Consider the following 21,054-nt stretch of genomic DNA (forward strand, 5'->3'; position numbering starts at 1 on the left):
AGAAGCACGCCTGTATCTCTCACATAACTAGAATGACTGTGATGAGTGTGGTGGAAGGAGTCAGGCGCAGGAGGGTAATCACCGAATACAGAGTTTATTCCTACGTTGACACACAAATGCGCTCCAATAGCGATCAACGAAACAGGCACAGGGCAAACTAACATCCCTGGCAAATACACTGTAACGGAATCCAATAATACATAGGCACAGGAGGGAAATCTACCCTGGCAACACAATGTTATGAGTAGCTCCACCGAGCTACACTACTCTCACAATTAACAATCCCCCACAAGGACAAGGGGGTAGAGGGAACACTTATACACTGACTAATTAGGGGATAGGAACCAGGTGTGTGTGATTGACAAGACAAGACAATTGTGATGATGATTGGGGCGGCAGTGGTTAGTAAGCCGGTGACGACGAACGCCGAAGCCTGCCCGAACAAGGAGGAGAGGCAGCATCGGCCGAAGTCGTGACAATGACATTCGCTTTCTACGATCTCTCTCCCTCTCTGCTCTGATAAACTGAGTTGAAATGTATTTGGCTAAGGTGGATGTAAACTTCCGACTTCAAATGTAACTAGAATGAGATTCATTTTCTTATGATCTCTCTCTCTGCTCGGATAGACAGGAGCCTGAACTCTCATCTCTCCAGCGTTGCACTTCATCATTTATTTAGACTCTATGCTGGAGGGCCACCAAAATATTGGATCAACTTCCAAATATTGTTTTACAAAAGAGAGAGAGAGAGATAGGCTTTTGGCACGAGTGCATCGGCCATCACCAGTGAGGGAGCTGTGCATCATTGGGTGAGTCAGTGAAACTGGAAAGCATTTTTAGGACTATAATTTCCTCCTCATATTGTAGCCTACAATATGTGTCTCCACACACCTAGGCCTAGGGCTATTGATGGATTCAAGACAAGGTCGTTTTTATTGATCTGTGATTCTCAGTTTGTCAGTGTAGCCTGCCATTTCCATCATTGTGTGGTATTAACAAATACTCTACCAAAGTCTCGTCATGTAAAATGACATAGAATTGCATGAAATGCGTTTCTAAAAGGCCAACATTTTCTCGGCCATTATGCTACTAAAAATGTCCCCCATGTGTCCAACTTCTGGAAGTGCCTCTACTCTACTGCTCTATGCCACTACCCAAATGTGATGATATGAATGCAATGCTTTATCATAAAGGATATATATATTTTTATGCATTCCAGTACCTCAGATCCCCCAGGTCAACACCCTCTCCTGCTCACTGTTTGTAAAATAAGGTGCAGGACGGCAGATTAATTCCCTTCAGTGATATTACTTGCTGACACGTTTTGGAGAAAGCTTCTTCGTCAAAGCACTATTGGAAACAGGGTTAGAATGTTACAAAATACACATTGACAGGGAAGCATGATTATAGATTCATATTTTAAATCCTCAGAATTCATACAGTATAGAACACCATCTAGAAGACATAGACATATCATTACATTTACATTTAAGTCATTTAGCAGACGCTCTTATCCAGAGCGACTTACAGTTAGTGAATACATATTTTATTATATATACTGGCCCCCCCGTGGGAATCGAACCCACAACCCTGGCGTTGCAAACGCCATGCTCTATCAACTGAGCTACATCCCTGCCGGCCATTCCCTCCCCTACCCTGGACAACGCTGGGCCAATTGTGCGCCCGCCCATGAGTCTCCCGGTCGCGGCCGGGCTGCGGACAGAGCCTGGATTCGAACCAGGATCTCTAGTAGCACAGTTAGCACTGCGATGCAGTGCCTTAGACCACTGCGCCACTCAGGAGCTCAATATATCATTACATACAGTATAGAACACCATATAGAAGACATATACATATCATTACATACAGTATAGAACACCATCTAGAAGACATAGACATATCATTACATACAGTATAGAACACCATCTAGAAGACATAGACATATCATTACATACAGTATAGAACACCATCTAGAAGACATAGACATATCATTACATACAGTATAGAACACCATATAGAAGACATAGACATATCATTACATAGAGTATAGAACACCATCTAGAAGACATAGATATATCATTACATACAGTATAGAACACCATATAGAAGACATAGACATATCATTACATACAGTATAGAACACCATTTAGAAGACATAGACATATCATTACATACAGTATAGAACACCATATAGAAGACATAGACATATCATTACATACAGTATAGAACACCATCTAGAAGACATAGACATATCATTACATACAGTGTAGAACACCATCTAGAAGATATAGACATATCATATAATTACATACAGTATAGAACACCATCTAGAAGACATAGACATATCATTACATACAGTATAGAACACTATCTAGAAGACATAGACATATCATTACATACAGTATAGAACACTATATAGAAGACATAGACATATCATTACATACAGTATAGAACACCATCTAGAAGACATAGACATATCATTACATACAGTATAGAACACCATATAGAAGACATAGGACATATCATTACATAGAGTATAGAACACCATCTAGAAGACATAGACATATCATTACATAGAGTATAGAACACCATATAGAAGACATAGACATATCATTACATACAGTATAGAACACCATATAGAAGACATAGACATATCATTACATACAGTATAGAACACCATGTAGAAGACATAGACATATCATTACATACAGTATAGAACACCATATAGAAGACATAGACATATCATTACATAGAGTATAGAACACCATATAGAAGACATAGACATATCATTACATACAGTATAGAACACCATCTAGAAGACATAGACATATCATTACATACAGTATAGAACACCATCTAGAAGACATAGACATATCATTACATACAGTATAGAACACCATCTAGAAGACATAGACATATCATTACATACAGTATAGAACACCATCTAGAAGACATAGACATATCATTACATACAGTATAGAACACCATCTAGAAGACATAGACATATCATTACATACAGTATAGAACACCATATAGAAGACATAGACATATCATTACATACAATATAGAACACCATATAGAAGACATAGACATATCATTACATAGAGTATATCATAGATGACATGTATAAATCCTTCCTTTATATTTCCTGTAACACTTTCCATTACAGTAGCCTTATTACTGGCTAGGGTTACTGCTGCTAGTACAGTGGAAGAATGAGGCATCACAGTACTTTTACACCACTGGACTAACAGGAATAATTACACACCAATAAACACACTGTAATGTAAAGTGTTACATCATTCTCAATGATCAGTCAATACATACAGTATTCATTTCAGCTACAGTACATTGTATCCAAGTCCCCCCTCCCCCATTGTAGCAAATTATCTATAACACATTGTACAGTTTTACAACCACGAATTAGTTATTATGGATGGTTATAATTAGTGTCATAGCACATAAGTTTAAGGCATTACACAATTCATTAAAAGCATTATACATATGTACTTCATAGAAACTGTTACCCTTTATATATTCTAACCACTCTATTTAATGTATTCCATATTAAGGGCCCTAACCTAGGAACACAAATCTTTGTCTCTATTAACATTGTGGACAGTTCTCTCTCTCTCTCTCTCTCTCTCTCTCTCTCTCTCTCTCTCTCTCTCTCTCTCTCTCTCTCTCTCTCTCTCTCTCTCTCTCTCTCTCTCTCTCTCTCTCTCTCTCTCTCTCTCTCTCTCTCTCTCTCTCTCTCTCTCTCTCTCTCTCTCTCTCTCTCTCTCTCTCTCTCTCTCTCACTCTCCCTCTAACCCCTCCCTCCGAAACTGATCTGAGTCTCTGTGTCGTCTGTCTGTGTGAGAGTGAACAACCGTCCAAATGGCTCAGCAGGGAGTTCTGCTGGACCAGGACCAGTTCTGTTGTTCTGTCTGTCTGGATCTACTGAAGGAGCCGGTCACCATCCCCTGTGGACACAGTTACTGTAGAAGCTGTATTGAGGACTGCTGGGATCAGGATGTTCTGAAAGGGGTCTATAGCTGTCCTCAGTGCAGAGAGACCTTCACTCCAAGGCCTAATCTGAGGAAAAATAACATGTTGGCTGAGTTGGTGGAGAAACTGAAGAAGACAGGACTCCAGGCTGTTCCCCCTCCTGCTCTGTGCTATGCTGGACCTGGAGATGTGGCGTGTGATGTCTGCACTGGGACCAGAAAGCAGAAAGCCCTCATGTCCTGTCTGGTGTGTCTGGCCTCTTACTGTGAGACTCACCTCCAACCTCACTATGAATCTCCTGCTTTCAAGAAGCACAAGCTGGTCAAAGCCACCGCACAACTACAGGAGAAGATCTGCTCTCATCATGACAAACTGCTGGAGGTTTTCTGTCGTACCGATCAGCAGTGTATCTGTTATCTGTGTACAATGGATGAACATAAAGGCCATGATACAGTGTCAGCTGCAGCAGAGAGGACTGAGAAACAGGTAAGACCAGAACTACTTGTTGGTGACTGTCTGATAAACAAATAATTACACATACAGTAGGAACTAAGGCTGTTTGAATATGAGATCATTAAATGATATCGATCCACGGCAGAACAAATATGAACACAAACCTTGATTATATAGATATGTTAACCCAGAGTCTCCAAATGTATCACCCTTTTCTAAAGTCAAACACCATTGTAATTTGTTATCAAACACCCAATCAGCTCCCCTATTTTGTGCACTGTTAAAACTATAATAATTCACATAACAATATAATAATATAATTTCACACAGACACTTCCTCAACATTTTAATCCCTATCTTCTATGGGCCCTATGTCCCATTACTATACTATTGATCTAGTGGACAAATAAAGCTTGATAGCTCATTGAAGAGTGATTCTCCACAGAGGCAGCTGGGGATGAGTCAGCAGAAAGTCCAGCAGAGATTCCAGGAGAGAGAGAAGGACCTGAAGGAGCTCAAACAGGCTGTGGAGTCTCTCAAGGTGAGTATTGTTGACCAGAGGAGACACACAATTTCACTTCTCTCCTCCAGTCAGAGAGAGAGAGAGAGAGAGAGAGAGAGAGGCCCCTATCCAATCCCACTGACCCCACTGTTGGGAACAGGCTGTCTGAACCCCTTTCAGAGAATAGACTGCTTAATGTCACTGGTGAGATATGAACCCGGGTCAACCACAGGAGAAACCAACATCTTGACCGTTTCACCAATAGGGCATTCCTTATCGGGCCAAAGGCCGACACAGATTTTGAAGTTGCAGGCGGGGCTACCTCATCACAAAACCTTGAGAAATCATGACTGACTCATGTCCCCTATACATTAACATGGAGCTCTCTCTCTCTCTCTCAATTCAAAGGAATTTATTGGCATGGGAAACATATGTTTACATTGCCAAAGCAAGTGAAATAGATAATAAACAAAAGTGAAATAAACAATCAGAAATGAACAGTAAACATTACACTAACAAAAGCTTCAAAGGAATAAAAACTTTCAAATGTTATAACTCAAGTGCAAACAGAGTGAGCCATTCGCCAGACTGAGTTCTGGAGGTGAAATGGAAATGAATGAGGGAGAGTTAAGTGAGGTAGAAGGTGTGGTGAAGAGCTCAGAACCAGAGCCTGGCATCAATGGACATGATAAAGAAGAATCTGGTGCAGTAGGAGTTACATTGTAGGAGAAAGTGGATCCATTCCTTTTGGTAGATCCATTTGTGGTTTCAGGGTGGGTGGGAAAGGAGTTGGGTGCAGTTGAATCAGTGAAGGTAACCTGTAGTGGACTTGGGATATTTGTTTGTGTTTCTTCTGACCAGAGGGAGTGGGCGCTCCGTGTCACGCAACTTGGGTCAAGATCTGTTTCTTGCTTTGCTCTTAGGAACAGGGCACCATTGAAAGGAGTGATTTCTGGGGTAGCGTTAAGTGTGGAGGTGGAGCAATTAAAGTTGAAGATTCCTGGTGTTTGTGATGCCCGCCGTTTGGTGCGACGCAGACCCGGTGGTGAGCGTGATGAAACATAGGAGTCACTGTCAGTCCTTTTGAGTTTTGACCCGACAAAGTCATGTTAGGATATATCAGTTATCCTGTTAGAGCTTTTGTGCCGAATCCACTGCACTGTTTCAGGTGCAACGTTTATGGTCATGTTGCAGCAGTTTGTAGGAGGGAGATTCCAAGATGTGGGAATTGTGCAGGAGGGCATGGGATAGAGGATTGTGTAGTTTCGGTGGATAAAGTTGTGTGTGTCAACTGTTGGGATGCCCATGTTGCTGGGGATCGGAAGTGTCCGGTGCGAGAGAGGCAGGATGAGGTGGCTAGAGTCAGAGTAGTGCAGAAGGTGTCGTATGCTGAGGCAGTGAAGAAAGTAGAGGAGGATGGGTCAAGGGTGAGAGATCCTGAGAGGATCCCTGTGAGTAGTAGATCTGTGCCAGCACAGAGGGATAGATCAACGAGTGATATATGCTTCAGTAAAGTTAGCTTCTTGCCGTTCATAGCAATGGTTATCAACTGTACAGCAGAAATTGAATGAAATGGAACGTAAATCCCAGAAAATAGATGTTGTGGTGGCAGCTGCAGAGAAGTATTTGGGCATACAAGATTTGACTTCAGAAGAGTTACAGGGTGTGTTGAGTGGTGGTGTCCCGTCCTCCCTGGCCGTTGGCATGGTACAGGAGCAGATAGGGTCAAAGTAGTGGAATGGGGTAGTGGGTATTTAATGAGTGTAGGGTTAGTTGGAAGGGTGTTTTTTTTTTATTATTATTATAATTTCCCCTTTTCCCATTTGGTGTCACAAAGTATAATGGATTTATATTATAGTCCAGTTGGGGGCGGTAATGCAACATATTGGATGCCAACCGCCGTTAAACACCAAAGAAGAAGAACCGTTACATTATGTCTATGTACAGTATTGTAACGATGTTCATGTCTCTCTCATTCATTAACTTTCATGGTAGTTGGTTGTGTGGGTCTCTGGTTATGAATAGGGTGCTGACAGACAATTGTTGATGGATATTTATAGAGCTCTGATCAGGACGCCAATTGATTACTGCTGTATAGTTTATGGAACAGAGGTAAAGACTTGGCTTCAGATGCTGGACAGAATCCAGTATAAAGCTTTAAGGATATGTATTGGTGCATTTAAATCAACATCTGTATGTGCCTTACTGGTGGAGGCAGGAGAGATGCCTTTGGATATACAGCGTAAAAAATGGTCATTATCTTATTGGGTTGAAAGGCTGTGAGGTTGAGCATCCCACTGCTACTGTTCTAGATGACTGTTGGGAATATACTAGTAGACAAGGCAGTGGTTTTGGTTGGACAGTTGGAAAGCTTGCTGATGAGAGTGGTTTGAGGGAGTTGGAGGTTGGCCCTTCTGTGGTGATAGGGGATGTTCCTCCATGGTTACTCCCAGACCCTGTTGTTGATCTAACCTTGGTAGAGAAAAGGAAAGATTGGTCAGAAGTCAGTGATATAGAGAAACTGGTTGACAATTACATTGGTAAAAGTTTTTATGCTTTTTTAATGCTTTTCACAGACGGATCCAAGGACCCAGATAGTAGGCGCACAGGAGCAGGCGTTTACGTTCCTGAATTTGATGTGCAGATATGTAGAAGACTAACAGATGAACTGTCAGTATACTCAGTTGAACTGTTGCTGATAATAGTTGCCCTCCAGTGGGTGGAGGACGTACAACCTGTTAGAATTATAGTATTCTCAGATTCTCTGTCTGTATTGAATAGTTTATCATCTGGTAAATCTAATAGGAGTGACCTGCTATTGGAGGTATTAATGTTATTATGGAGAATTGAGAGAATGGGTGTAGTAGTGAGATTCTGCTGGGTCCCAGCACATTCGGGTGTGGAAGGGAATGAAATTGTAGACCAGTTAGCTAAAAGAGCTTTGAACCTAGATATAATTGATATTAATGTTCCACTGGGTAGAGGTGAGGCCAAATGTAAGATCAGAGCCATTTTGATAGATGTGTGGCAGAAGAGATGGTACTCTGAGCACAAGGGCCGGCATTTATATGAATAGTTTACAGTTTTACAGAAAGGTCGATGGACCAAGATTCAAAAGTCAGATTAGGAAGGAAGAGGTGGTGTTTACTCGATTGCGCTTAGAACATTGTACATTGAACTCGTCATTACATCTGGTTGGCAAGCATGGGAATGATTTGTGTCTGGAGGGTACGTCGATGAAACGGTGGAGCATGTGTTGTTATATTGTTGTAAGTATGTTGAAGAGAGGGAAAGATGTGTAGGGTCATTGAGGTTGGACGGGGTTGGGGGGGTTGGAAGGGATTTTGGGGATGGGGGTCTATTAGAAGTTAGAAGGGCTCTTCTTTATTTTCTCAGAAGTACTGAGTTAGGTAGGAGGATTTAGAAATGTTGGAAACCGTGATTGACCACACACTCCAGCACAGTAGGTGGCGGCGTGCACCTTTAACGTTGGTTTGTGGACCGCCATTATATCATAGAAGAAGAAGTTGGTTGTGTGAGAGATTTGTGGTTCGTGAGGAGGGCTACTATTCTTTTTTCTTTTGGTTCTTGCGTATTTTCTGGATGTATTTTCTGATGGTGGAGGGTTTGTAATGAAGTATAATTTCAAAACATGAAAGTTGTCAAGTGGTGGTGGTACCAGGAGGGAGGAGAGTAGAGCAGGGTCAAGTGGTGGTGGTACCAGGAGGGAGGAGAGTAGAGCAGGGTCAAGTGGTGGTGGTACCAGGAGGGAGGAGAGTAGAGCAGGGTCAAGTGGTGGTGGTACCAGGAGGGAGGAGAGTAGAGCAGGGTCAAGTGGTGGTGGTACCAGGAGGGAGGAGAGTAGAGCAGGGTCAAGTGGTGGTGGTACCAGGAGGGAGGAGAGTAGAGCAGGGTCAAGTGGTGGTGGTACCAGGAAGGAGGAGAGTAGAGCAGGGTCAAGTGGTGGTGGTACCAGGAGGGAGGAGAGTAGAGCAGGGTCAAGTGGTGGTGGTACCAGGAAGGAGGAGAGTAGTGAATGGCCAAGTGGTGGTGCGCAGGCCGTGGAGAAAGCGGTGGTGGGGAGGGTTGCAGCTGGGCTACATGAGCTGAGGCAGGTTTCTGTAGTAACAGAGACTCCGGTGGGCGAAGGCAAATATTGCCTGTCATTGGGGAAGAGGCTCTGATCAGGGGGGAAGTGCAGGGGGGCAGAGACTGGGGAGGAGGAGGACGGTACCGTGCCAATGGAGGAGGAGGAAGAGGGGGGAGGTGAGTCTGCGGGAGCGGAGGACAAGGCGGTCTCGTTTTCAGACGGCTCATTGGATCCAGAGCTGACAGCCAGTCAGGCTGAGGGCCCAGTATATACGGTGAGAGAACTTTCTAGGTTCCTGATGGAGACTAAAGGGGAAAAAGAAGGTTCTGCTGGAGTCTTATTTGATTGATCCTGGAAGGTTTGTAAGGTCAGTACAACACGTGATGAAGAATGAGGGGTTTAGTGTCCTCTCACCCAGGAAGCGGTATAGGCTGAGAAAATGGGTCATGGGTTCTTATAATAATAATATAATATGCCACTTAGCAGACGCTTTTATCCAAAGCGACTAACAGTCATGAATGCATACATTTTTACATATGGGTGGTCCCGGGGATCAAACCCACCACCCTGGCATTACAAGCACCATGCTCTACCAATTGAGCTACAGAGGACCACATTTAGCAGATGCTCTTATCCAGAGCGACTTACAGTTAGTGAGTGCATACATTTTCATACTGTCCCCCCATGGGAAACGAACCCACAACCCTGGCATTGCAAGCACCATGCTCTACCAATTGAGCTACAGAGGACCACATTTAGCGCTTGTAATGCCAGGGTAGTGGGTTCGATCCCCGGGACCACCCATATGTAAAAATGTATGCACATGACTGTAAGTCGCTTTGGATAAAAGCGTCTGCTAAATGGCATATTATATTATTATTATTATCCTGGGTTTTCTCAGGTTCTGCTCACAGACCTTTCCAAACTCTCTCTGTCACAGATAAATCAAATAGACCTTTCCCTGGCCTTTCACAAACTCTCAGCTGCTGTCTCTCAGACGGTCTTAAGGGCATGTCTTCAGAATCTGCTTAAATGGATGGTTTTTTCTGGCATGGCGGCTTTATGGGCTTCTCTACTGGTTTCTGATTGTGGTGATTTCCCTCCCATCTCTTATGGAGATTTCACGGTTAGACTTCCTTAACATGAACGGCGGCAAAGACTGGGGGAATATGTAAACCAAAAACATTTAAATGCCATGGCAGAAATCTTAGTGCAGGGGTAGCAAAAGAGGTGTGTAAGGGTAGGTTGTTAGTGTTTAGAGCCCAAATAATGACCTTGTCTTTGCTTTCATAAATGTGTCTGCACCTGGTCCTCTGTAGCTCAGCTGGTAGAGCACGGCGCTTGTAACGCCAGGGTAGTGGGTTCGATCCCCGGGACCACCCATACACAAAAAATATATATATATTATCGACTGTAAGTCGCTTTGGATAAAAGCGTCTGCAAAATGGCACATTATATTATACATTTACATTTTAGTCATTTAGCAGACGCTCTTATCCAGAGCGACTTACAGTTAGTGAATACATATATTTTTTTTTATACTGGCCCCCGTGGGAATCGAACCCACAACCCTGGCGTTGCAAACGCCATGCTCTGTCAACTGAGCTACATCCCTGCCGGCCATTCCCTCCCCTACCCTGGACGACGCTGGGCCAATTGTGCGCCGCCCATGAGTCTCCCGGTCGCGGCCGGCTGCGACAGAGCCTGGATTCGAACCAGGATCTCTAGTGGCACAGTTAGCACTGCGATGCAGGGCCTTAGACCACTGCGCCACTCAGGAGACTGTACAGGGCTCAGTTCTCTGTTTCACCAGAGGGGTTGGAAAAACAGAGTGGGGAAACCAAGAAAATCCCTTGTTTTACGTTTGTCTGATGGGCGGGTAACTTCTGTTGTGGGGAGATGAGGGAGCCTGATGGGTGGATAACTTCTGTTGTGGGGAGATGAGGGAGCCTGATGGGTGGGTAACTTCTGTTGTGGGGAGATGAGGGAGCCTGATGGGTGGGTAACTTCTGTTGTGGGGAGATGAGGGAGCCTGATGGGTGGGTAACTTCTGTTGTGGGGGTGATGAGGGAGCCTGATGGGTGGGTAACTTCTGTTGTGAGGAGATGAGGCTGTGGAGTTGTACTCTGATTTATAGAGGGCAGAACTCTGTGGTCCTCTGTAGCTCAATTGGTAGAGCATGGCGCTTGTAATGCCAGGGTAGTGGGTTCGATCCCCGGGACCACCCATATGTAAATATGTATGCACATGACTGTAAGTGGCTTTGGATAAAAGTGTCTGCTAAATGGCATATTATTATTATTATCCTGGGTGTTCTCAGGTTCTGCTCACAGACCTTTCCAAACTCTCTCTGTCACAGATAAATCGTCCTGGTTGTTGCTGGGGATCTGAAGTGTCCGGTGCGAGAGAGGCAGGATGAGGTGGCTAGAGTCAGAGTAGTGCAGAAGGTGTCGTATGCTGAGGCAGTGAAGAAAGTAGAGGAGGATGGGTCAAGGGTGAGAGATCCTGAGAGGATCCCTGTGAGTAGTAGATCTGTGCCAGCACAGAGGGATAGGCCAACGAGTGATATATGCTTCAGTAAAGATAGCTTCTTAGAGTTCATAGCAATGGTTATCAACTGTACCGCAGAAATGGAACGTAAATCAAAGAAAAAATATGTTGTGGTGGCAGCTGCAGAGAAGTATTTGGGCATACAAGATTAGACTTCAGAAGAGTTACAGGGTGTGTTGAGTGGTGGTGTCCCGTCCTCCCAGGCCGTTGGCATGGTGCAGGAGCAGATAGGGTCAAAGTAGTGGAATGGGGTAGTGGGTATTTAATGAGTGTAGGGTTAGTTGGAAGGGTGTTTTTCTGTATTATTATAATTTCCCCTTTTCCCATTTTGTGTCACAAAGTATAATGGATTCATATTATAGTCCAGCCTCTGTTTATTACTTACGAACAGACCACAAGTAGTTGGTTAGTTTTGGTAAATTTAAAAATAAAGTGGTTTTCGTGTGCTCTCGGCTGGGTGCCAAGCGGAATCCGTTAAAAATTTAACTTTTCGTAGACAAGTGTTTGTTTCTTAACAATCTTCAAGGTTACGCAGGGGAGGGGTGGAACACAGGGTTTGCTAGCACAGATAGTTTTGGGTGTTTCTAGTGTGGGGATGTAGGGCATAATGCTAGTGCAGACAAGCGCGACCAGCCGGCAGCGGGGGCTAGGACTAGGCTGGACACAATACATTTTGAACGCCTTTTTCTGATAAAATTACTTCATTGCATCCGCCATGGAGCCCAGTTTCATAATATTACCATATGTCCCAAATGCTTGCCATAGTTTAGAAATAATAGGGCATGTTTCACCCTGCCAGCTCCTATTAGTTGTATTGAGCTCTGTGGCACCAACTCGCCTAATGAAAGTTCTATTCCCAGCCCATTGTTCTGCGTCACAATGCCAGCTTCACTATTGTTGGTAATGAGACCAGCCCGTATTAACATTGTAGCTTTACCTCAGGTAACTTATTATTAACAAGGTTATGACTACTAGGTGAGCAAACTCACTGTTCACCTGGTTACACCTTGTGGTGACCCACAGTGCTACGTATGGTTGGCGCATAGCAGTTAATCATATTTTCTTTCAGAAAAAGGTGTATAACCTAAACAAAACGCATGTCCGTCCTCTTTTTCTAGATGTGGCCGATTTAAACAGCCAGAATAATTTTTTTCAATTAAGAAATAACCTTAACAATTTTTTTAATTTATTGTTTCTATATTACTGCTGGGTAATTTGATATGCATCGAAATCTGTAATTTGGTAGGCATTGAATTGAGCGAATGCTGCGCAGGTTCACTGAGTTGTAAACTAAATGGATAGGTGTAGCTCATTGATTTATAGATCTGACACAGTTGCTACCTCAGATAATGAGCCCAGCAAGTGTTGTGAATGAGGTATGTAGTACCCACAGAAGGCCACAGGGAGGAGCAAGAGAGCTATAAACCTATTCATTTTCTTTGCTTTAAATACCCTAAACCTAACAATCAATCAATCAATCAAATGTGTTTATAAAGTCCTTTTTACATCAGCAGATGTCACAAAGTGCTATACAGAAACTCTAACCCTACTTATAACCTATTTTAGCCTTAACTCTAACCCCTAACCCTAATTCTAGGGTAGGGTAGCCTAGAACACGTTTAGAAACTATTTTAGTAATAATTTTATGTTAGTAAATACCATTATAGTACTAAATAGCATTTATTGTTATTTTTTAAATAAAACCTATGTAACCTTTATTAGTCATTTTATTATATGTATTATTGCAAGGCAGAGCACTTGATAAACAACACATTTGTTTTATTTTTTTAATGTGGTTTGAACTGGGTGTGACCTAGTAACCTCTATGTGAAAGTCCAGCAATTGGCATTTCATAGGTGGGGCAGGTTTGAGACTGATCTCCAGAATTAATAAGAAAAATACAATTTATTTCTCAGCTGCCTCACCAATGTCTTTACGTGAATTAATAACTTTTAATTGCTAAATGTTTCCAATAGATGGCTGCATAAAACCACAAAGCATCAGTTATAGGCTACAAGCATAAAATAGCATGCAACCAAAGACTATGTCAAAAAAAAAAAACATGTACTCCTGGAACTCTGAGGTTGTCCCATTGTTTCCTTTAGGGGAAATATAGGTATGTCTCTTTATTTATATGATTTCTACGCTGCAGTACTGAGGGCTGGAGCAGCCTGAGGAGGGGCCACCACCGTTTCCACCACTGCAAGTGACAGCAGAGACTGGGGACTGGCAGGAGAGTCTGGAGGACTTACTGACTTTTAACACTCTGAGCTTAGTGGGAGTGAAGGGGCATCAGTGGCAGGGGGTTGTGGGGGCTGAGAGCATGGCAGGGTATAGGTGGAGGGTGCTCTATAAGCTCCCAGTGCTGGAAAGGTCAGGGGTCGTCCAGTGGATGGTATTACATGGAGCCCTGGACACCAATAGCTGGTTGGCTCGGGTTGACCTGGGAGTTGGGGAGGGGTGTCCGTTTTCTGCAATGACAGACTGTTCATCATGTTTTTTCTGTGTTGCCAGGGTAATGCCATTACTGTTGACGCCTTAGGGTTGAGTTTGAGTTGTACAAAATGATCAACAGTGTGGAGATGTTTCAGGAGGTATGGGGGCTCAGGGGGGCTGTCTGTACGGCTGGAGAGGAGGGGTTGGATGGACGGTTGGAATGTGGTGCTGGTTGGTGTATTGTACTGTGGTGTTGGGTACTGGATAATGTGATTGTGTGGAGGTTGTGGTGGCACGCAATGTGCTTTTAGGGGTGGGGGTGTTAGTGTAATGAGGATGGCTCATTAAAGTAAGACAAGTCAGTCTCTCTCTCTCTCTTAACAGCGCTCTGCACAGGCAGCAGTGGTGGACAGTGATAAGATCTTTACTGAGCTGATCTGCTCCATTGAGAGAAGGCGCTCTGAGGTGAAGGAGCTGATCAGAGCCCAAGAGAAGGCTCAAGTGAGTCAAGCTGAAGGACTCCTGGAGCAACTGGAGCAGGAGATAGCTGAGCTGAGGAAGAGAAGCACTGAGCTAGAGCAGCTCTCACACACAGAGGAACACATCCATTTCCTCCAGGTAACTCAACTGCCTTGATACATGTGATATGAAAATTGAAACTCTCAATCATTTGGTTCTGCTCTCTCTGTCTCTGTCTCTCTCTCTAGAGTTATCAGTCTCTCTCTCTAGAGTTATCAGTCTCTCTCTCTCTCTGTCTCTCTCTCCAGAGTTATCAGTCTCTCTCCGGTACCAGTGTATCTTCAGACTTACCCAGCATCGTTGTCCGTCCTCTTCAGTACTTTGGAGATGTGAGTAAGACTGTGTCTGAACTGAGAGAGAAACTAGAAGACGTCCTTAAAGGAGAATGGACCAAGATCTCCACTACAGGTGTGTTGAAAATAATAAGAACATCAACTTTAGACCATTGAAAGTTCCCTACTAGTCATATACATGTGGAATATGGTACGATGATAACATTCCCTCTCTCTGTGAATGTGTTTGTGTGTCTGTAGTGAATATAGTGGATGTTGTACTGCCTCCAGAGCCCAAGACCAGAGAACAGTTCTTACAGTGTGAGTCTCTTTATTCTGAAGTAACTAACAGTCTCTTTTTACTGACACTCCTAACAATCCCTCTAGAAATATATACCAATAGTAGATCTAATCAAAGACTGGGTATCTATCTGACTCCTCATATTTCTCTGATTTGATCTCTGCTGTGCTCTAATCAAAGACAGGGTAGATACAGTATCTGACTTCACTTATTGTTCTAACCCCTCATTGGTCTCTGCTCTGCTCTTCTCCCAGATTCCTGTCAGCTCACACTGGACCCAAACACAGCACACACACTCCTCTCTCTGTCTGAAGGGAACAGAAAGGTGACTAATACAGACCAAGAACAACCATATCCTGATCATCCAGACAGATTCACCAACCGTTGTCAGGTTCTGTGTAGAGAGGGTCTGTCTGGACGCTGTTACTGGGAGGTGGAGTGGAGTGGGGAGTGGGTTGATACAGCAGTCTCATATAAAGACATCAGCAGAACAGGGACAGATGGTGCATTTGGAGACAATGACAAGTCCTGGAGTTTACAGTGTTATAGAGATGATTATTGTTTAGAGTTTAGTTTAGAGTACTATAGTGATGGTTATTGGTTCAGACACAATACTGTTGTGACTGAAGTATCAGGCCCTCAGTCCTCCAGAGTAGGAGTGGACCTGGATCACAAGGCAGGTACTCTGTCCTTCTACAGTGTCTCTGACACAATGACCCTCCTCCACAGAGTCCAGACCACATTCACTCAGCCCCTCTATCCTGGGTTTTATCTCTATAATGGTACTGCTGAGCTGGTTAAACTGTAGTAGGGTCCACATAGATACTAGTCATGCTGGTGTAGTCTATAGCTGGGCTGGTTAAACTGTAGTAGGGTCCACATAGATACTAGTCATGCTGGTGTAGTCTATAGCTGAGCTGGTTAAACTGTAGTAGGGTCCACATAGATACTAGTCATGCTGGTGTAGTCTATAGCTGAGCTGGTTAAACTGTAGTAGGGTCCACATAGATACTAGTCATGCTGATGTAGTCTATAGCTGAGCTGGTTAAACTGTAGTAGGGTCCACATAGATACTAGTCATGCTGGTGTAGTCTATAGCTGAGCTGGTTAAACTGTAGTAGGGTCCACATAGATACTAGTCATGCTGGTGTAGTCTATAGCTGAGCTGGTTAAACTGTAGTAGGGTCCACATAGATACTAGTCATGCTGGTGGTGATGGTCCCCAGATATAATGCTCTGTTTTCCTGTACAATTATTTTTGTCTGACTGATTTAATCTTCAGAGTTAAAATAAAACTTAAAATATTTTTTATCAAATGCAATGTTTTTTAATTGGCTACATTTACATTAATCATGATGTTTGCTGTTAATGTATGTTGGTTGTCATTCAGAACCATTGAAATGTTTTCTCAATTGGTTCTCTGTCTCAATGTAATTTTCCTCAGTATCATGGAACAGGTAGTGTTACTTACTTGCTAATTGAACTATATGGGCCGGTTTCCCGGACACAGATGAAGCCTAGTCCTAGACTAAAAAGCATGTTCAATGGAGATGTCCGGGAAACCGGCCCTAAATTTGGCATCTTTTATTCTCCCGTACTGCTCAGTCAAGCAACATTAAACCTGTCCAGCAGGTGGTGAAATTAACCAAACAATAAAAACCCAGCAGATATCTTGACTTGTCACTCAGTATATCAGTAATGTTCAGAATTGTACTTTAATATCATTGGAGATTGATGGTCTTTTTAATCCACTACCCAGAGTCAGGAACAGATGAAGTTATGTCTGCTACTGTTCAGTTATTAAATATGATTCATGGTGATGGGAAATAAAAAATCCATCTAGTAGTAGTTTTCCTTTGCTATTTATTCCAAGGTGTGTCTTTAACTTGTAAATGGATTGTGTCGAAGCTGGCATGTGGTGTGGATGATAGAATAGAGTGAATAGAGGAGAGAAGAGAGGAGGAGAGGAGAACATCATATGGAAGACAGATAAGATAGAGAGACAATTCATACCCAGGGGAGTTAATGACTCTGGCCCAAATTACACCCTGTTCCCTACGTAGTGCACTAGGCTTCTTTTGACCAGATCTAAAGTAGTGCACTACATAGGGAATAGGGTGGAGATTATGCTCACTGTCATTAGAATGAATATTTCCATACAGGAGTTACTCTCTCTGTCCCAAATCTCTCCCTGTTCCCTACGTAGTGCACTAGGTGTCATGAGCCTCTCACTCCACCGGGTTACCACCTTAATTTTCTTCCACTCTGCTCACCACTCTCTCTACTCAGCCTAACTAGCTCCACCTGTCCCTGCTCTGCTCTGCTCTAATTACTCTGCCAGCTGCGCTGCATTACCCACTACCTCTCCCAGTATTTAAGGCCCTGTCTTTCAGCTCTCCGGTGTCAGATCGTCTGCAAAGCTCACACCCGGAACCTGTTTGCTCGCGCTTCTGGCTCACCCTGGTTTTGTGACCCCGGACCTGCCTGATTTTTGGATACTCTTCTGCCCCAGGAGATCCAGACCTGCTTTCTGCCATAACGACTCCTGACTACTCTTCAATCCCGGTAACTCTGACCAGCCTTCTGCCTTGCTACTACGTATTTTGGATTTCCCTTGAACTGTACTGCTGCCTTGTTTCATTCCGCCCTGTTGTGTCTGTGTCTCCCCCCCCCCAGGACTTCTGGACCACCCACCACCGGCTTCATAGGACGCTTCGCTGCCACTGGGGGGGGCACAGACCCAGCACATTGGACGGGATCCCTGTTACCCCTGGAGCCTTCATTCACTCCCTACTTCCCTTTTCCCTTAAGTTTTAATAAACTTTCTGGTGTGACGCAATTGTGGTCCTCTGGTCGTCTGTCTGAACCGTGACAGTACGATCTGACCATTATGGACTCAGCGCACACTTCCCCCGACATGGAAACCGATGAGCATGAGCAGCAGTTCCAGCAGCAGCAACAACAACTCGCCATGATCATTCAACTCCTCACCAACCTTACCCCAGCCAGTCTGCCCACCAGCCCTGCCCCCGAGTTACCTGCCCCGGTCATTGCAGCCGCTGCTCCGGAACCCAAGATTGGAAACCCCGAGCGGTTCAACGGCGATTCAACCCAGGTCCGGCCATTCCTGACTAGCTGCCGACTTCAGTTCTCCTTGCAGCCAAGGACCTTCGCCACGGAGGGGGCTAAAGTTGGGTATGCCATCACTCACCTGACGGGCCGAGCTCGACTCTGGGGAACAGCAGAGTTCGAACGTCAAACCCCCGCATGTGCAACCTTCGACCTGTTTGCTGAGGAGATGCTGAAGGTGTTTGACCTGGATTCACCAACCGCAGAGGCGTCTCGTGAACTGTTCAGTATTCGACAAGGCAGACGTACAGTCGCAGACCATTCCATCGACTTCCGAACCCTGGCTAGACGAAGTTCTTGGAACACACCATCGTTGGTGGACGCGTTCTTCCATAGTTTGGCTGACTATATCAAGGACGAGTTGGTCTCCCATGAACTGCCTTCCACTCTTGATGAAGCCATCGCACTGACTGTCAGGATCGACAGAAGGATACAGACCCGTCGTCGTGAGAGGGGGCGCCAAGGTCCACCTACTACCGGCATTCGGAGAGATCCGACTGGGCTCCTGTCATCTACTGCCACTCACCCAGGTCAGCTTGATCAGTCTGAGCCTATGGAGATTGGGCGAGCCTCTCTCACTCCTGCAGAGCGCCAGCGCCGCTTCACCTCAAACCTCTGCCTCTATTGTGGAGGTGATGGACATCGTGTGGTAACCTGCCCTTTAAAGGGCCGAAGCTCACCGGGCATAGGGGGAGTCCGGTTGAGTTCAATGACCATCCAGTCCTCCGACCGCAAACCCCTGCTGCAAGTTCACCTCCGCCTCTCTGACTCAACTCACACCCTGGCTGCTCTGGTGGATTCTGGCGCCGAAGCCAACATAATGGACATCAAGCTGGCACGCCAACTGGGACTGGAGAACCTCCGTTTGACACCTCCTATTCCTGCCCGGGCACTGGACGGACACTTACTCGGATCGGTCACTCATGTCACGGCCCCGGTCTCGATGGGTCTGTCCGGAAACCATCAAGAAACTATCCAGTTTCACCTGCTCCCCTCTCCAGGCCAACCCCTCATCCTGGGTTACCCATGGCTCCGCCGGCACAACCCTCAGCTCGACTGGGTGACCGGGGTGATCAGGGAGTGGGGAGAGGACTGCCACCGAACCTGCCTGCTTGCTGCCGCACTACCCCCTCGGCCAGTACCTACTAACTCCGCTCCTGACCTCTCCAATGTCCCAGAATGCTACCATGGTCTCAGAGAGGTGTTTAACAAAGCAAGAGCCACATCTCTGCCCCCTCACCGACCGTACGACTGTGCCATCGACCTCCTCCCTGGAACAGCCCCTCCAAAGGGTCGTCTTTATTCGTTGTCTGCTCCTGAAAGAAAGTCCATGGAGGACTACATCAATGGCTCTCTGTCCGCAGGATTAATCCGTTCATCTTCATCTCCTGCTGGTGCTGGCTTCTTCTTTGTGGGGAAAAAGGACGGATCTCTTCGCCCCTGCATCGACTACAGGGGACTCAACGACATCACAGTGAAAAACCGTTACCCTCTGCCTCTGCTCACCTCTGCTTTTGAGTTGCTCCAGGGAGCCACTGTTTTTACCAAGTTGGATCTCAGAAACGCTTACCACCTAGTGCGGATCCGGGAGGGAGATGAATGGAAAACCGCATTCAATACACCAACAGGCCACTACGAGTATCTGGTTATGCCTTTTGGCCTCACCAATGCTCCTGCTGTGTTCCAGGCTCTAGTGAATGATGTACTGCGGGACATGTTAAACAAGTTTGTCTTCGTTTACCTGGATGACATCTTAATCTACTCCAGAAACCTGTCTGAACACACCCGCCATGTCCAGCAAGTCCTTCATCGTCTTCTGGAGAATTCCCTCTACGCCAAGGCAGAGAAATGTGAGTTTCACGTCAAGACAGTGGCCTTCCTGGGGTACATAGTGGCAGAGGGAAGTATCCAAATGGATCCTGCCAAAGTATCAGCAGTCACTTCATGGCCAGTTCCGGAGAACAGAAAGAAGCTGCAACAGTTTCTGGGGTTTGCTAACTTCTATAGAAAGTTTATCCGGAACTACAGTACCGTTGCTGCCCCTCTCACTGCTCTAACCAGCACCAAGCAACCCTTCACCTGGACCCCAGCAGCCGACAAAGCCTTCAGTACCCTCAAGGTGAGGTTCACCTCCGCTCCCATCCTCCAGATGCCTGATGTGGACCGGCAATTCATTGTGGAGGTGGACGCCTTGGATGTGGGAGTTGGTGCTGTGATTTCTCAGTGGGCTGCGGAGGATAGGAAGCTCCATCCCTGTGCCTTTTTCTCACGTCGGTTGTCCCCCTCTGAGTGCAATTACGACATAGGGAACCGTGAGCTGCTGGCTGTGAAGCTTGCCTTGGAGGAGTGGCGTCACTGGCTGGAGGGGTCCACCATTCCATTTCTCGTTTGGACCGATCATAAGAACTTGGAGTACATCCGCACGGCCAAACGGTTGAACTCCAGGCAGTCCCGCTGGGCCCTGTTCTTCACCAGGTTTAATTTCACTCTGTCATACCGGCCTGGATCACGCAACACCAAGCCAGACGCCCTCTCCCGTCAATTCCAGAAGGATGACACCCCCTCCAAGGACCCTGTGTCGATTCTGCCAAGTCCCTGCATCGTTGCAGCTCTGACCTGGGCTGTTGAGGAACAGGTGCTGGAAGCTCTCCGTAACCAGCCAGGTCCCAGCACTTGCCCAGCTGACCGCCTTTTTGTCCCCGAAGACCTGAGGTCCCAGGTCGTTCAGTGGGTCATGACTCCCGCCTAGCTTGTCACCCTGGCTCCACCCGCACTTACAACCTGCTCGCCCAGAGGTTCTGGTGGCCCTCTCT

General features: G+C 45.4%; 1 protein-coding gene across 1 annotated transcript; it reads left to right on the forward strand.

The window, feature by feature from the left end:
• Positions 1 to 3,862: 3,862 nt before the first annotated feature.
• Positions 3,863 to 16,048, forward strand: LOC311123808 (tripartite motif-containing protein 16-like). Its single transcript, XM_084198037.1, has 7 exons — positions 3,863 to 4,475; positions 4,888 to 4,983; positions 14,405 to 14,638; positions 14,788 to 14,865; positions 14,920 to 14,947; positions 15,073 to 15,132; positions 15,367 to 16,048. The coding sequence occupies exons 1-7, from the start codon at positions 3,879 to 3,881 to the stop codon at positions 15,918 to 15,920; spliced, it is 1,647 nt and encodes a 548-aa protein (XP_084054163.1). The 5' UTR covers positions 3,863 to 3,878; the 3' UTR covers positions 15,921 to 16,048.
• The last annotated feature ends 5,006 nt before the right edge of the window (positions 16,049 to 21,054 follow it).

The sequence above is a fragment of the Coregonus lavaretus genome (assembly GCF_964263955.1).
Source record: "Coregonus lavaretus genome assembly, contig: HAP1_SCAFFOLD_1685, whole genome shotgun sequence".
NCBI classification, from domain to species: Eukaryota; Metazoa; Chordata; class Actinopteri; order Salmoniformes; family Salmonidae; genus Coregonus; species Coregonus lavaretus.

Bases quoted from the DNA above. Each gene is read 5' to 3' on its own strand.
- LOC311123808 (XM_084198037.1), top strand. From the start codon at position 3,879: ATGGCTCAGCAGGGAGTTCTGCTGGACCAGGACCAGTTCTGTTGTTCT. The intron at 4,984-14,404 runs GTGAGTATTGTT...CTCTCTTAACAG, and splicing joins AGGCTGTGGAGTCTCTCAAG to CGCTCTGCACAGGCAGCAGT. The intron at 14,948-15,072 runs GTGTGTTGAAAA...GTGTGTCTGTAG, and splicing joins GACCAAGATCTCCACTACAG to TGAATATAGTGGATGTTGTA.